The sequence below is a fragment of the Coffea arabica genome, chromosome 5c (assembly GCF_036785885.1).
Source record: "Coffea arabica cultivar ET-39 chromosome 5c, Coffea Arabica ET-39 HiFi, whole genome shotgun sequence".
Taxonomy (NCBI): Eukaryota; Viridiplantae; Streptophyta; class Magnoliopsida; order Gentianales; family Rubiaceae; genus Coffea; species Coffea arabica.
In genome coordinates, this window is record NC_092319.1 from 47,914,923 (window position 1) to 47,931,226 (window position 16,304).

At 37.1% G+C, this 16,304-nt stretch overlaps 2 protein-coding genes across 3 annotated transcripts; one reads left to right on the top strand and one right to left on the bottom strand.

The window, feature by feature from the left end:
* The first annotated feature begins 642 nt into the window (after positions 1–642).
* Positions 643–2,625, top strand: LOC113690512 (autophagy-related protein 8C-like). Of its 2 annotated transcripts, none has more exons than XM_027208441.2 (6): positions 643–800; positions 933–1,041; positions 1,550–1,605; positions 1,710–1,762; positions 2,111–2,229; positions 2,355–2,625. In XM_027208441.2, exons 2-6 carry the CDS (start codon positions 1,005–1,007, stop codon positions 2,447–2,449), a joined length of 360 nt encoding a protein of 119 aa, XP_027064242.1. In that variant the 5' UTR covers positions 643–800; positions 933–1,004; the 3' UTR covers positions 2,450–2,625. The 2 variants fall into 2 exon arrangements, with proteins under 2 accessions (XP_027064242.1, XP_027064241.1); XM_027208440.2 differs by having other exon boundaries at positions 667–800; positions 942–1,041.
* Positions 2,626–3,359: 734 nt separating this feature from the next.
* LOC113690514 (uncharacterized) lies at positions 3,360–8,903 on the bottom strand. The gene is made up of 3 exons (XM_027208442.2): positions 7,801–8,903; positions 4,677–7,272; positions 3,360–4,202 (listed from the first exon to the last, which is right to left on the bottom strand). Exons 1-3 carry the CDS (start codon positions 8,272–8,274, stop codon positions 4,024–4,026), a joined length of 3,249 nt encoding a protein of 1,082 aa, XP_027064243.1. The 5' UTR covers positions 8,275–8,903; the 3' UTR covers positions 3,360–4,023.
* Between the last annotated feature and the right edge of the window lie 7,401 nt (positions 8,904–16,304).

Below are 16,304 nucleotides of genomic sequence, written 5' to 3' on the forward strand. Positions count from 1 at the left end.
TTTACACTTCTTGCTAAGGGGTCTTGAATTAGGCTGACGCGACACCATGGCATTGATGTACTTTGTTTGGATTTTATCAACTGCATATGGGTACGTGATCTTGGCATTCTTGTTTACTTACATCTGGGTCAATGGAATTGTATTTTATCAGGTTTCCAATGATTTGTTAGGGAAATCCAAGAACTTTTTCAAGGCTATTTGGGATGGATAAAATTTGGGGATAAGAAGGCTGTCTGGATTTGTTTTAATAAGGTGCCTGTAAAGGACTAAATTTCTTGCAAGATTTCAGTCGGTTTTTGCAAGAAAAAGTTGAGATTTCAGGTGGGCTTTTCTCAGTGGTGATAAAAGTGTGCCGGTCACTTTTGATTTTGATTTTTACTTTTGAAAAGGAACCCCAGCAGTGAAGTACCCGAAATACCCTTGCTTAAGTGTTCAATTAAAACGTTTGATCGGAATTACAAGGTAGCGCCGCCGCAGAGTTCCTCAATTGGAATCGATAAATAAGTTTAGGGATTAAATTGGCCAAAAAAATTATGTAAGGATTAAATTGACAATAAAAAAAAGTATAGGGACTAAATTGGCCATTTTCCCTAATGTAATTAATCGAATGATGCAAAGCTACTAACGTCGACGTTTTGGAAAGCCTTAGCAATAGAAGTTCTAACGCGAAACAAGACGCAAGGCCACACGGCAGCAACAATATTTATGCGATCAAAACCTCCCCAATTTTCAGTTTGAGAGGACAGTTCTGTAATTATTCCTTTGATCAGACAACTAAACCGCCGTCTGGATCTCTCGAGGTAGAATTTTTTTTTTGTTTTGTTTAACGCCTTTCTCAATCTTTTACTTTTAATTCGATTATTTCTTGGAAAGGGAATAAAAAAAAGATAAAGATAAAGGGGAAAGCTCTAATTTTTAACCCTAAATTTTAGTTTTTTCAGGCCTTTCGAATCGCAGTTAGCGAAACCCTAGAGGTAGCTTTGATTTATCGTCGATTCGTCATCATGGCCAAAAGCTCCTTCAAGCTCGAGCACCCTCTCGGTATCTTGATTTGATTTGATTGGATTATACTTTTTGTTCATAATTAAGTGGCTTTTTATTGGTGATTTCCTATTTGGGATCGATTGAGTTGGTGATCCTTTTGTGCTTTTTAGCTTGTTGATTGATAGTCGCTGAGATTGACAACTCTTTGTCTTAACGGGTTCTTGATTTTCTTGCAGTTGAGATTGTGCACATAGTACATATTGCGTTTTTTTTGTTTTGATAGTTAAAGGAAAAAAGATTAGTAGTCAATGAATTATGTCAAGATATTGCTGAAATAGATGATGAAAAAGTTGATCTTCTACAGTTTACGGACGAACAGATTTTGTATTAGTGTATTTACAAGAAATATGAGATGCTTTTTATTGCCATTAGGCCTATGGTTATTGTTTGTTTTGTTTTTTCTTTTACTGTTTATTTAGTAAGTAAAACATGTTCCTTCTCTGATTTTTTCCCCACTTATGATTCTCTAGTTCATAGTATATGATATGGTTATATGATTTTCCAGAAAGGCGACAGGCTGAGGCAGCTCGAATCAGGGAGAAGTACCCTGATAGAATTCCGGTACTGAAGAAATCACTGTCTGATGTACTCGCAAGATTGTACCTTTCGCAATAGCTGATACTTGTATTCTGTGTTAATGTCGTTGCTTTGTTTTTGCTTTGCAGGTCATTGTGGAAAAGGCTGAAAAGAGTGATATACCTGACATTGACAAGAAAAAGTTAGTCACTTCATAATCTCACATGTTTGCCTTCATATGATGAGTTGGTAATTGTATCAATGTGTCTAATTTCTTACTTGGAGTAGCTAGCCTCTTCAGTGTTTGAAGTGCCTTTTGCTTGTAACAAGAAAATATTAAATTGTTCCTACAAATATAAAGTTGGTTATTCATAATCCTGTTTTCCTTACTGAAGAACAAGTGGAGGAAATTATTTTCTTCTGATTATGGCCATCATGAGTTCAGCTGATTCTTCACCTTCAGCATATGATTTCTCATCTTTTACTCATCATGCTTCTGCAGCCTTCTTTCCCAGCTATCGCACTTTTCTCTAACTCTGGTCATCTGTAGGTATTTGGTGCCTGCTGATCTGACAGTTGGGCAATTTGTCTATGTTGTCCGCAAGAGGATTAAGCTCAGTGCTGAGAAGGCCATATTCATCTTTGTCAAGAACATTCTCCCTCCAACTGGTAAAGAAGGAACTTGAGTTTTATATCTTCTCTATTTTTATGAGTCCTAATATGATTAAGGATTAAAATACATACTTGCAATTTAGCCTTTCTTTTCTTGATATTTATCTGTCTTCTTACTGCAGCTGCTATGATGTCTGCAATTTATGAGGAAAACAAAGATGAAGATGGTTTCCTATATATGACTTACAGTGGAGAGAATACTTTTGGAAGCCGCTGAAGTGCAAGTCATCCTGAACTATGTATATAGATCTTAGAGGAACTTGTAAATATCTTTTAATTTTGATCTTGGTTGAAGAACTGCTTCTGGAAGATCTGCCTTGTTTCTATTGGACATGTAATATTTACTTATTCCAGGAAGATTATCTATATATGCATATTCTGATTCCCTTCGAATTATGTTGATGCTACGAAATGGGTTTTCTTGTTCATTACAAGATGCTTCTCCTTTTCACTTCCAAAATTTTTTAAATTGCTCCCTTCACGGAGCACCAGTACTAGATCTGGTTGGCTTTTCTCTATCTTCTCACATGTTTGAAGTAAAGATGAAGATATTTTGATAACATTTTCTGACCGCAAATTGTGTTTGTACATTCGGAAATTGGAGGTTGGTTGTGGGCTGTCAAGCTGCACATTGAATCATGGTGGAGATTGTAGTTCCGGTAATAAGCTTTGTGGTATTGTCCAAGTTGACGCGTTCACAAGAATATCTCTATTTCCTGCACTAGTTGTTGGGAATTCAGGAATGATTCCAAAGTGAGGTGGAAGAAAGGGCTAATGTGGTGTGTGGATGATACTGGCATTTTAATCCCAAATCTGAATTCTCTACGACCAGCTAGATGCTGAAAAAAAAAATGGATATCACGAAATGCTAAGTAGGTTTTCTTTGGTGTGAGGCGGCTATGATCAGCACCGTTGCTGGTCTATTTGGTGAGTGAGGATTGGAGCTGATGTAGGCTGGTAAAGATCCATTTTCCATGCGGAAACTTTTGTCTGTGGATTATACTTCAGGGCATATAGTTGTTTCAGTTACAAGAATCGATTAGATGTAATCTTTTTCTTTGTTCTGCATTTCACCAATTTCAGCAACGCATTCTGCGTCGAAGTGCTATTGTGCGAGAATACCAGTGTGCTATAATAGCTCACAATAAAAATTAAAATCATGGATCGTTGTTGTCTCGCCGCGAAGGGCATCTAAACTACTAGGAACATTGGTGAAGAACTTCTATTACACATAGAGAAAGAAGACAAACTAATTTCATTGTTTACTGCATATTTCTAAACTAAACGATGACATTGTCACACTGGACGAGCTTGGAAGTGCTTCAGCTTGTTCTAAACTAAACAATGACATCCTCGCACTGGACGGATTCAGCGTCAACCTTGGAAGTGCTTCAGCTTGTTTCAAAGCAACGTTATCTACCCAAACTTGTCAGCAAACACTCTTGATCAGCCATAAGGATAAGCTCTCCCGGAAGGTTATGGTGGGGAAAAAAGAGGAAGATGATCAAGACTTAAATTCGCCGTTGGTTCAAATCAAAAGTACATTGCCAGCGCTAAAGAAATCTTGCTACATACTATATTTGATTTATGAGTGTAGTTCACCCGTGCTCTAAACCCAACAATCCTAATTCAAGAGACACGCTTTTACCTATTAATTGAAACCAAAATGTTTCTCACTGTTGAATGTCTTTAACTGCTGAGTCAACAGTGAGAACATTTGAGTTCAAAATGTCTCGAGTTAACCTTATGCAAGACTACTGCAGAAACCAAACTTTTACCTCATTTAAGGTCCTATCTCATGATAGGATGAAGGTGATACATCTCAAGCCCAAAAGTGATGTCCATTATGCTTGAAGTTTCACAACCAATGTCATGCCAATCTGGTAAGGTGGTCGGGGAAAATTCCAGCAAGCTGGATAGTTCTTCAGGCAAGGGATGGGGTTCCTCTATCTCCTGCTTTAACTTTACTCCTGAAGGTTTAGGGGAACACAGCAAGTTAACAACATGTAAAAGACCTGTAGCATGGCCAACCAATTATAAAAAAGAAGTTACAATTAAAATGACACGGGCAAAAATGGAAGTTGTAAATCAGATTAGGAGCTTTATGAATTGTTCTCCAATTACTAAGTTGAGCTTAGAAGAAAATAAGCCATTGCATCAGTTGCTTCTCAGCATGGTAAATTATTGTCCAAGGCCAAAGAAGAAGGTAGTATTCTGTAGACAATATGATGATGCAAATAAACTATATTTAGACCCTATATCCAATGGACAAGATAAACCAATTTCCAGGACTTGAGAATACAAAATCCACACCAAATGCTTATGGTATTGAATGGTGGGAATGGAATGATTCAACCATGAACAAATTATGGTAAGTTCTTAGTATTCTTAGGTACTTTTCTGCCATATTCATTCCCATATCAGGAAATGAAAACATTACTCACCTTCATAGCACTGTGAAGAGCCAGCCTCACTAAATTGATCACGAGATGTCAACAGGTGGGCTACAGTGGTTTGCCTAGGTGGTGAAACAAACTCACTTAAAGCCACCTCATGCAATCCAATTACATTTGCGCTTGAGCTTTCTCCAACAAATATATCTCGTGAGCTTTGATCCAGGGAAACTCCATTTTTCAAGCTTCTGCTTGATAAACCTTCTATGCTTAGAGCTTCTTCCATGATACCACCTCCACATTCTTGAGGAGTGTTCAGTTTACCATCTGGAGTTGGTGATCTCAACAAATTGGCCGTGATATATTGGTCAAGGTCCGAAATTGAACCTCGTAGAATTTCGTGCCAGTTTTGCGAAACCAACATACCTTCTGTCATAAAACCTCCACTGACAACTTGACCACCTTGGGACTGGTCCTCTATAAATTCTCCTTTGGGAGAGTCGGGACATTTTTCCCTCGAGCTTTTATCCAAGTGATCACCTTCATAGAATTCACCACATGTCGATTTACCTCCCCCATCATAGCCAAAATTAGACAAAACCAGCTCAGGCCTGTGGCTGAATACAGGACCAAGTGTCTCAATTTGATGCTCTTGCAATTGTGAAGCCAATGGTGCACCTCCCCTCAAGATCTCATTACAAACTTCACCAGCAACAACTTGAGCAGAGCTTAAGTTCCATTGCAAATCATCTGATATGAACTGTGTAGTCGTGTCTTTTGGGCTGTAAGAGAAACCAAATGTGTCAGGATTAGACGTTGACCTCGTTGGGCTAATATCAAGAATATCTTCTACCAAGTTTTGGTTCCGCAAACTTGTCAAGTTTTCAAATATGGACACACCTTCCTCTGATTTTTGAACCACTGAACTTTTTCTTGCAGAGATTTGACTCAATGGATCTTCAATACTCAACCTTTCACCAAATAGCTTTGTTGTCTTAGTGAGTCCGCCCAACTGCAGGTCCACAGTCTTTGAACTTCGTCTTGCTAAAACGTCTTGTGTCAAGTTGTTATTCATGAGTTCCTGCAACAAAATTTGTTTCTTCTCACTTTCAACTAACAGAACTCCCGTCTTTGATATTTCACTTAATAAACCTTGTCTTCTGGATATTTTCCCCATTAAAATTCCTGGTTTTAAGCATTTATCATGCGAAACTTTTTTACATGACCTTTTGTTTATTAAATCTTCAGTCTTTGGCGTTTCTCTTGTTGTATTCTCTTGCTTCAAGCTTTGACCCAGCAAGTTTATTGTTCTTGGCTTTTCGCAAGAGAAATCTCTTTCGCTTGAGCTTTGATAAAACACATTGTCCCTGATAGATTCCGTCACCAATATCTTTCCTTGCAGGTCATTGTTTATCAGGTATCCATCAACAGACAGTTCTTCTGGTGAATTCTTGTGCAAGGTGTCTGCCTTTGCTTGAGCTTCCTGCAATGGAGCATCCAATACCGCAACACTTCTTTCACTGTCTTTCATCTCAGGGGTAGGTCTCAAGGCAGATGTTGGAGTTTGGACTGAAGGGGGCTCTGCTTTTGATGCATTCCATGACTGAGAAGATAACAGAAATGGTGATGCACATCGATTGTGTTGGAGATGGGAATCTAATGGTATTGAGCTTGTTAAGTTCAAACGGAGGGGAGAATGTGGAGATGCTATCATGGGATCATGTATTTTGGGTGAGTTCAGATTACTAGAAGAAAGAGCAGAAGGCAGGGATGAAGTCTGCAGTGGGACAGAAGATGCGGTAGGCAGTTGTACGGATAGATGCAGTTTAGGAGAATTTATTAGGGATCCTGTTGCGGTTGAGCTAAATTGAGAAGAAGTAACTGAAGATGAAACGTCTATCTTGGGGGAAGGTGCTGAAGATCCTTTTGCTGAGATAGAGCTCCCTTGTGCAGGAGCCGAAGATTGAGTTACTGCAGTTGGTGAAGACTGCAGGCTGGAGCTTCCTCGAGATCCCTTGAGATAACCAACGTAAGGGGATAGAACTGGTGGAGGTTTCAAAGGTGTGAAAGCAGGACCAGTAGGGGAGTTGGATTGATGTATAGATGAGCAGTCTGGTGGCAATGATAAAAGTGGATTCTGGAGTGTTGTATTAGGGGTTTCAGTTGATTGGGATCTTTGAATTGAGTGGTATTGAGTTTGGGAAGGTGTACTAAGGGGTGATTGAGGAATGTGAGTTGGATAGCATGCAGGGCTTGGGTAATGTGAAGATAAGAAGCCATGCGGTGATGGGAGTGGCTTCTCTTGTGGAGAGAGGAGCCGAGTTCGAGGCAGTGGAGTAAAGAATGAAGCAGGGTTTTGATTTATTACAGGACTTGGTTGCTGTTCGAAGGGAACAGAAAGTGATAGTGGGGGCTGAAATTCAGGCAACGTAATGGAGGGGAATGAAGGAATACTGTTAGTTCCATTCTTGGCGCTGGAGTTATGATCATTGTCATTGATATTGTTCTTCCCATCAGTATCTAAGCTATCTCCACGTGATCCACCATCCTCAATGTCCTCTGGGTAGATAGGTAGGAATTTTCTACGACACCTTCGCACCCTTCCATGCCAAAAATTCTTGATCTCGTTGTCTGTTCTCCCTGGTAGCTGCACATACCCCTCAAAAGCGTCAAGAGTGAATAATCACACAGAAGACAACATACAAATTAAAGCGAGACATAATGGTTCACATTTCAGAGTCAAGTATGAATCGCTAAATGGAAGGAGAATGATTTGGCTATATCTAAATTGTACCAATAAGTTTCAAAAAGCAATTCACTTGCAACTTTGACATTGATCTTGGGCCTAAATCCAGAAATGCAACGAATCAAGTACCACAAATTACAACACAAAATGCACCAAAACCTAATCCCAAGATTACAATGCACCGAACTCATGCATTTGCAAAGTACAATTAAGACTCACTCGTCAGAAGAATAAAGAGACATCAACAGGGTGAAAGAGACATTGTGTTTGAAACAAGAAGGACTGCAGGTAACCATCTAAAATAGTTGTATAAAGAACAACACCAAACACATAAAACAGAAGATTGCACATATATCACACAGTCAGCATTTACAGAAAATAAATTGCAGCTATACATGTACGTACGCACAATACTACGATAGGAGGTACCTTGGAGGATATGTATGACCATTTGTTACCATATTTTTTGTGCAATTTGACCACAAGTCTCTCTTCCTGTTTGGTAAACGAGCCCTTTTTAAGATTTGGCCTTAGATGATTAGTCCACCGAAGTCTACAGCTCTTTGATGTCCTACCCAACCCTGAATACTTCTCTATGGTTATCCAGTTCCCTATCCCGTGCTCTTCCACACACTTTTTCAGCCTCTCATCCTCCTCAGCCGACCACGGCCCTTTTTTCACCACCATCACGTCTCCCTCTTCCCCCGCAGCTGCTCTACCTCCCTTATTTTCGAGAGGACCCTGGATGTCAAGATCGTCACCGTCTTCCAGCATGCAAGGCTGGTCCTTTGACTTGGACTTCCCGCCGTCAAATGGGCCGCCGGAGAGTACTTCCGGCGACCACCAAACCAGGTTGCAGCTGGTGGTTCCTAACAAGCATCCTTCCACCCCATTTTGTGTCATCAAGAGTTTAACAGATGTTGGATTGCGAGACAAATGCAGCTCTGGAAAGTCTACTTTTGCTTTTATTCTGGGTTTTTCTTCAAGACTAAATTTGTTCTGACATGCATATAGATTCCTCCTCCTTGCAAAACCCTTCAAGGAAACAGTTGAATCCTTAATGGGTTGTTCTTAGAATATGAAATGTCAATGCAAGTGAACGAATTCTTTAAGAAAGGAACGGAATTTTGATCCAGAAAAATCTGGCCTTATTCTTGTAGTAATTTGTGACATTTTTGCTGATTAAGATCGTTAATAGCTGTCATTCACACCGAACTCGTGATTTTTTTGAGGTAACGAAGTTCTGAAAGCAAGAGAGAGATTATGGTGGGAAAAGCCAGGGATTTAGACAGGATTTGCATCTTTATTTAGGCAAAGGCCAGATCAGAATTTTGCTAAATTATTTGCGCTTTTTTCTCAGACGTTTTGTGGATGCTGTGATAGGTCCCGAAAGAAAATGCGGCCAGATAAGTCCAGTTTCAAAACAATGCAACAAGATATTTGATTGGTTGCAGCGGCGGGGTTAGATCGAGGTTAGGGAGGGTAATCTATTTTGTTTAAATCTTACTTGACACCTCGCTCATCTAACCCAATCTTCCCTTTTATAATAGTGTTGAAACACCTACGTGATAATTACTTCTTTTTTTTTTTTTACAATAGACAGCAAAGTTTTTAGGCTCATTTATTAAAATTCCTTTTTTTAAAAAAAATTTTCAACTAATATTTGATTTCCTTTCGGACATGTCATTATTTTTAAAGTAAGTGATAATTGTAGACTTCAAGAACTTAGGGAGCAAAATAAAAGAATATAGGAAATTTTTTGAAAAGTGTATGTAGTTTTTGGACAATATTAAAGCTAACAATGAGAATTCTTCAAAGTTGAGGAGGGGTAAGCGCTTATCTTCATTTGAATCTGACTCCCCAGTGATTGGCTGTATATTTATGCTCTCAGCGTTACATTATGCAAGCAGGACATAGAAAAGAAGTAAAAAGACTTGCACAATTTAAAATCAGTAAAATAGAATAGCGATCTTCGCTCTTCCAACTTAAATTTTGTTCAAATTGACTAGTTTTTCATTTGAGCATGAAGTTGATCAAAATTTGGTAGTTTAAATACTAAATTGTGTTGCGGCAGAAAGTTTGAGAACTAAATGTGTTTATAGTCTAAAGTTTAGAGATGAAAATCGACATTTTCCAACAAAATGAAAGCTGGAATGAGTATAATGGTAAGTAGGACAACATTATTGTAATAAAGAATTTATTTTTAGGCACCAGCACTAATTAAAACAATTTATTTATTGTATAATGCAAATGTTTACCTATATCATAACAGGTCGAAACCATAAAGTCGATGTTGAAGACACGAATTGTAATACATCTAACTCTAAGCATACGATATGAAATAACTATAAATCTTTAAGGGGACAAAAATCTTAAATTTAAAAAAATTTCAATTATCTATTTGAGACAAAACAAATTATCAAGAACTTGGGTCTCAATCCTCCCTAGATCGACCCTTAATTGTCACCCTGATACATCATCACCTTCTACAAATCCATTTTTTTTAAAAAAAATTTCAAGTATATGTGACTTTTCTTCACTCTGGGTTTAAGGTTCATGAGAGCATCTTCCTATCACCAATTGGCTGGATGGATGTTTCTTGTGGGTCTCCCTTAAATTGCCTTCGGGTCGCTCTTTTGGATTACTCCATTGTTTGTTCTAATTGAGTGCATGTGTGAGTTTCTTTCGGTTACTGGAAAAAAAGTATACATGACTTTTCAGCCTTTATATTTTTTACTTTTGGATTCTAAGTTATTTGAGATATTTTTACTGTAACACTTTTTGTGATGTGATATATGTGAGCTAAAAAGGTGTATTGAAAATTATAATGATAATATAAGCAAATATATTTGAAAAAATAATCCGCTGTCCAAACAAACGGTTTGACATATCTGAACATATTATCACCGTGTAAATCTATCAAATCATTAAAAATACCAGGCGCCGGTAAATTTGTTATCAGATGATTGCAAGTGTAGATAAACAACCAGGCGCCGGTAAATTTGTTGACTGCCAACCCAAGTTCCCAACCAACATTTTTATTAGGGCAAATTATCCATTTGGCCCTTCAATTTTTTGTCTATGTAAAATTAAGTCTCTTAACTATTTTTGGCTGACTTTGAGCCCTCGAACTTGTAAAATTGGGCACACATGACCCTTTTGGTCAGTTTATCCGATTTTGTAACCGGAAGACCAATCACACGAATGCCGGTGTGCTTTGAAAAGGGGCATTTTTTTCCGCATATTCTAAGCAAAAATGGAACAACTTCTCCTTCTTCCCTTCATTTTCCTAACCATCCATCAGCGACTGAACAAAATCGATCTCTTCACAAAATCATCCATTAGCGACTGAACAAGCTTTATAAGCTATCTTCACTCATGATGCTTGGCTCAGGAGGATCCAGTGTCGTGGGTCAATCTTTTACTTGTTTATCTTCGATCTTTCTTCTTGAAGATTTATCTTCATCTTTATTTATTTGGTTCAATTTCCAATTCGAATCTACTAGGTGGATGACTCGGTTGTTTTGTGTATATCTATGTGCATCACCTGATGTGAGTTTTTTTTGGGTTTCATTTCTTGTCAAACTTTCCTCGACTCTTTAAATGATTGAATGGTGGAATTTTGGTGATTCCTTCTTCCTTTTTTTTGGGGATAAATATCTTTTATTTATCTCTGCTTTATTTGTCGTTCATTTTTGATCCGTTAGAGCTATTATTTGTTTCTTTCTTTCTTACTTTCCTGGTTTGTGGGTTTAGCATCTCAGTTTGATTGCTGCAATAAGTTCGGTAAGTTGTGAAGGGTTTTTCGAGATTTGGTGTTATTGGCTTTAGTTTTTGGATGTTCATGCAATTAATTTTCATAAATAGGGGGTTTCTTTTCATCGAATTTAAGTTTTTTTTTTTGGCCAATTGTTACTACAAAATTGTATTTCATGTTTTTCTTTGGCCATGATATTTGCATTCCAAAATAGCTCCTGGCACTCCATTCTAATCATTCGTGTTAGGAAAATGGAGGGAGGAAGAAGGAGTTGTTTCCTTTTTGTTTAAAATATGCGGACAAAAATGCCCTTCTTCAAAGCACAGTGACATTCGTGTGAATTGGCCTTCCGGTTGTAAAATCGGATAAACTAGCCAAAAGGGTCACGGGTGCCCAATGTTACAAGTTCGAGAGCTCAAAGTCAGAAAAAAAATAGTTGAGGAGCTTAATTTTACTTAGACAAAAAGTTGAAGGGTCAAATGGATAACTTGCCCTTTTTATTATTATTAAAAGCCTTGGTCCAACATTAATAAAATATGACCAGTATTGACCACTGGTTTAAAGCTATTGTGCGTAATTCGATTCCAAAACACATGGCCTATTCTAGTATTCTTCCACACGCACACACCCACCCGCCCCCCTCCCTCCAAAAAACACCAAAAAAAGGTGAAAAGAGGCTTAATCGTAGAATACTACTTTTTTTTTTTCATTTGATTTTTGCGACTCGCTCTAGTCTCCACCTACCAATACTGAAACGATTTTTTGTTCTCCAAGCTTTCCGCGAAGACGCGTATAAAACAAAAAGAAAAACGTCATGGGACACGACAAAAAATATGAAAATATCCATTATCCACTCGTATTACTAGACCAGAAAGACACCAGCACATCGCGTTATTGTTTGTCAATTATTTCAGCTTTCTTCATTTTCTCTGGGCTATGTTCCCACTGATTGAATACGATAGAAGGCAGTGGGTTTAAGCTCCGGTTCTAATAAGAAAAGAAAAAGAACAACTAATTACCAAATGTAATTAATCGTCAATTTTGTCCTAAAAATTTTGAAATAAAATCGTCAATTACTCGTTAACTCATGCTGCACTGTCCCTTAAGTGCACGCATGCATGAGTATTAATCGAGTTTTATAGACAGGAATAATATAATGACAAAAATTTAGGGATTATTAGGTCTATTTTATGCTGGTCAGGGGCCACAAAGAAGACTCCATCCACACTCAGTCCAGACGTGGCTTTGGACCTATTTCTTCTGCACCATTTGTTCAGCCCTAAAAATCTGAAACAAGTCATTGATTGATTATAATATTCTCTTGTCAAAATTGTCGACAAGAGCTGATGTTATGTTCCTTGGACCCCTCTTTAAGTTTGACCTCACTCCTGATTTTGCCCGTGGCGACTTTTCTATCACATGGAACCATTCAATTTGCTGTTGCCGTTTCATACTCGCCATTCATTCCTCTACACGTCCTATATAAAGCATTCCATGGGATCTCAAGAACACAGCTGAGAGGCCAGACATATTACAACAATCATTTTATCTGTTGATTGTTTCTGAATCTTCATGTCTATGGCTTTCTTGAATTTCATGAATTGCTTCAGGGAGTCGTCAGAAGAGTCCAGGCGATTTGTTTGTAATGGCGATGTTTGTATCTTGCGTGATCCCAAGGCTTCATCATCATCTTCCCCGGGCCTCTTTCTTAAGAACAAGAAGCGACAAGAAGTCCCCCGTGGACGAGCTCGAGCTTCTGTTGCCCGGTTTTCTTTACGAAAAGAAAAGCACGATTAGCTCAGTGTAATGTTATCGATCTTTCTTCATGTAAAATTTTCAATAATGGCTCCTCACAAGCCTCCAGTATTACTTTATGTATAGGACAGAACACCACCACCACCACAAGAAAAGAGAAAAGCTTTTTTTTTTCATAGGTTTTTTCAAGAGCTTCTTACAAGAAACAATCTGAATATGTATTGCTAATGCAGTAATGCTTTGTTGCAACAAGGATTCGTGCTGTCATTTTCAGGACGGGGGATCTGATTGGATTACCCCAGTCCTGTAATTTCGTCCGTAATATTTTGTCTGGCTTTAAACCCTTTAGCGCGTATAGCCTTTCGGCTTGGATTGGATGGCTATTGAGAAGACTCTTTTTTTTTTTTTTTTTTTTTGTCAAAATTGTAGAATTTTTATAAGCTAATCTAGTTTAATCTAGAAGAGAGGAAGAGGAAGAGGAAGGAAAAGGGTGATTCGATGTAAGTAAAAACTCCATCGAAAAAGATCAAACGTGATAAGACTCGTCGGAGGAGAATGTTAGATTGCAAAGGCATTTAGATGTCAAGCAAGAATAAAACAATAGCGCCTCTGACCATTGAGCTATTCCCGATTTTTTTGATGTAGAACTGAAATCGTTCCCTTAACTCTGTTAAATGTTAACACAGCTATCTCTTTTCTCGTCCATCCATGCAGATTAATGTCTGATTTATGTCATTTATCAAGAGTGCATGGAAATTAAAATGACATCACAATCGGTGGGTAAGAGAACCAAGGAAAGATAACACACATTAGACTTCAAAATAATGGATGTCAGGTAGTGCGACTGAAAAAGATCCCTAACAATTATAATCATCACGAAATGACGCACTAATAAAGATGAAGTGCAAGTGCAAGAATAACCAGCTCTTTTTCATTCCCCAAGGGTGATTGTTTGCGATGTACACACAGCCAAACAGCCAACTCCGCAGAGGATAAAGGTATGCTACCATAAAATAATCATGATGCCCAAATCACAATAACAGTAGTAATCTTCCTTGAAGAAAGCCTGTACCAAATTTACAAGAAACGACCTCATTTTTCTTCTGTGTCTAAATCACTGAATCGGGATATGACGAACAGTTAACTATTACAACCGACCTCTCCCTCCAGGCCTTCAGCTAGCCGATATCACATAAATACAGCCGTTGCAGATCAACAAACCTCAAATCATAAATTATCGAGGCCGCTTAGACCAATTTTTCCAATGCAGTCGACCACCGTACTTAATACCTACTCATAAAACCTAATCTAATGCACCGAGGTCCTCCTCTCTTCCGAGCAAACAAGCCCAGTAGAAAATCATTTCAGATATCCTCCATATCCATCTTATACATTTCAATCCGCCACAACATTTTGGAAACTAAGCTCATGTAATATTCAATAAAACTAAAATTAAATAGTTTAATGAGGAAATAAAAATAAAAACTTAAATCATGAAGTTGCTTCAATATTTTGCTCTAATCTAGTGATGACAATTGACAATCTACTGTGTGATAATATGACATTTATGGCTTAAGATCCTTTGAACTCATATGCTAAGAATTTCGTGTTTAATCCCCTTGATGTAGACAATATTTATTTGTAACTATTTTGCTTCTTCACGATAGTTTTGTGATAACTAAAAGGCAAAAATAATTTAACTTAATCCAGAACAAAAAAACAAAACAAAATAGTGTCACCATGAAAAATTTGTCTAAAAACATGTATATTATTTATGTGAGCAAAACGATTTTAAACCATATCAAAGCATAATTTTCTATGCATAAATAGTTTTATATATTTTCTCTATGCCACGTAATTACTACAAACTCCTAATTTTAAAACATCTCCAGTGGAATGAAAAATTCTTTTTACTCCCAAATATAATTACTTAAAACTACAATATTTGGATAAGACTGGTTTAGGATTTGCTGGCTTCGAATTTGGGGTTTTTGCACCGTGCACCCAACGTTGTTTCAGACAATGAACTTGTTTTGGCTATTTCTTCAAGGTCGAGAAATAGAGAACGGGTTGTTTACTGCCATCTAGTAATTTAAATATGCCTTCTTTGGAAGGAGGATTGAGTTGGATAGTACGGAGAAATGAAATGTAAGTGAGAGGTCTTGAATTCGAAATTTCCTATTTACACTTAAAAAAAAGGTATGCCTTCTCAAATTCTAGGAATCATCTGAGCATGAAGAGTCTAAAATTGTGTATGAACTACTTTTTTAGTACTCCTTCAAATATAATGTACTTTGGCCTAAAAAAAAAAGAAAAAAAAGCGCAGATGAAAAAATCATAATTAATCTTGAAAAAGTGCTTCCTAGAAACCCCTAATAATTTGATAAAAACACAACAACACCTGGGAAAGTCATATGTGGTAAAAAAAAAATACAATTGCAAATAATTTATCGTAAAAGTTATGTAGAGAACTATAAATGAAACTTTTTTTTGTTAAGTGGGAGGTTTCGAACTTGGGTTGGATAAATGAAAGGTTTCAAATTCGAGATTTCTAACTTACACTCTCTCCCTCATATTACCAAACCCATTGTTTCCCCGGATGAAACTTTGATGTTAGACATACCTACAAGAGCAAAGAAAGATAATTGAACCCGTAATATATACAACTCAGATGATAAGGATAATGTTCTTTTCAAAATTTAATTTGGGAAAGATTCTAATAGAGTCAATTAAAAAGAGTCATCAAGAGTGAGATAGAAATTTGTTAGAAGAAACATATCGAGAATTCAACATGACAACACATGTGATAAGGATAATAATAAAATTTAAATTAAAGATATTGGTGGAAAGATTATCCAAAATTGATAAGAAAAAAAGCAATAAAGACAAAAGGAAATCAAGAGAAAAAATAGCTAGTCAAAGAGTGCTTAGACATTGAGAGAGCATTGCTCAATCAAATAGCCACATAGGAAAGAGATAAAAATAAATGGATAAGTATTAAAATATGACTTTATTATATATATATATATATATATATATATATATATATATATATATATGTATTTGGCCCTCTAGCGAGCGGGACCTCACAAGCTCAAAATTTTTAGTCATGTCCAAAAATCTTGAATTAAGTTTTTATACAACGTTAGTGTAGAATTTTTTTACATTAGTAGTTCTAGAAATATGCCACATATACAAAAATTATATTCATAGTTGAAATTAGGACATCTGGCATATATCCCATATTTAATAAGCAAAAGTCTTGCCGTTTCGGTAAAAAAAGTATATACACTCGTGTTGCCTAAAAAATTTATCCAAAAATCTGTAGTCATGTCAAAAAAGTCATGAGCTAAATAAAACATCTATGAGATGTTCCTTTTGTTCTCCTTCTCGTGGAAATTGAAAGACCATATATAGGTTT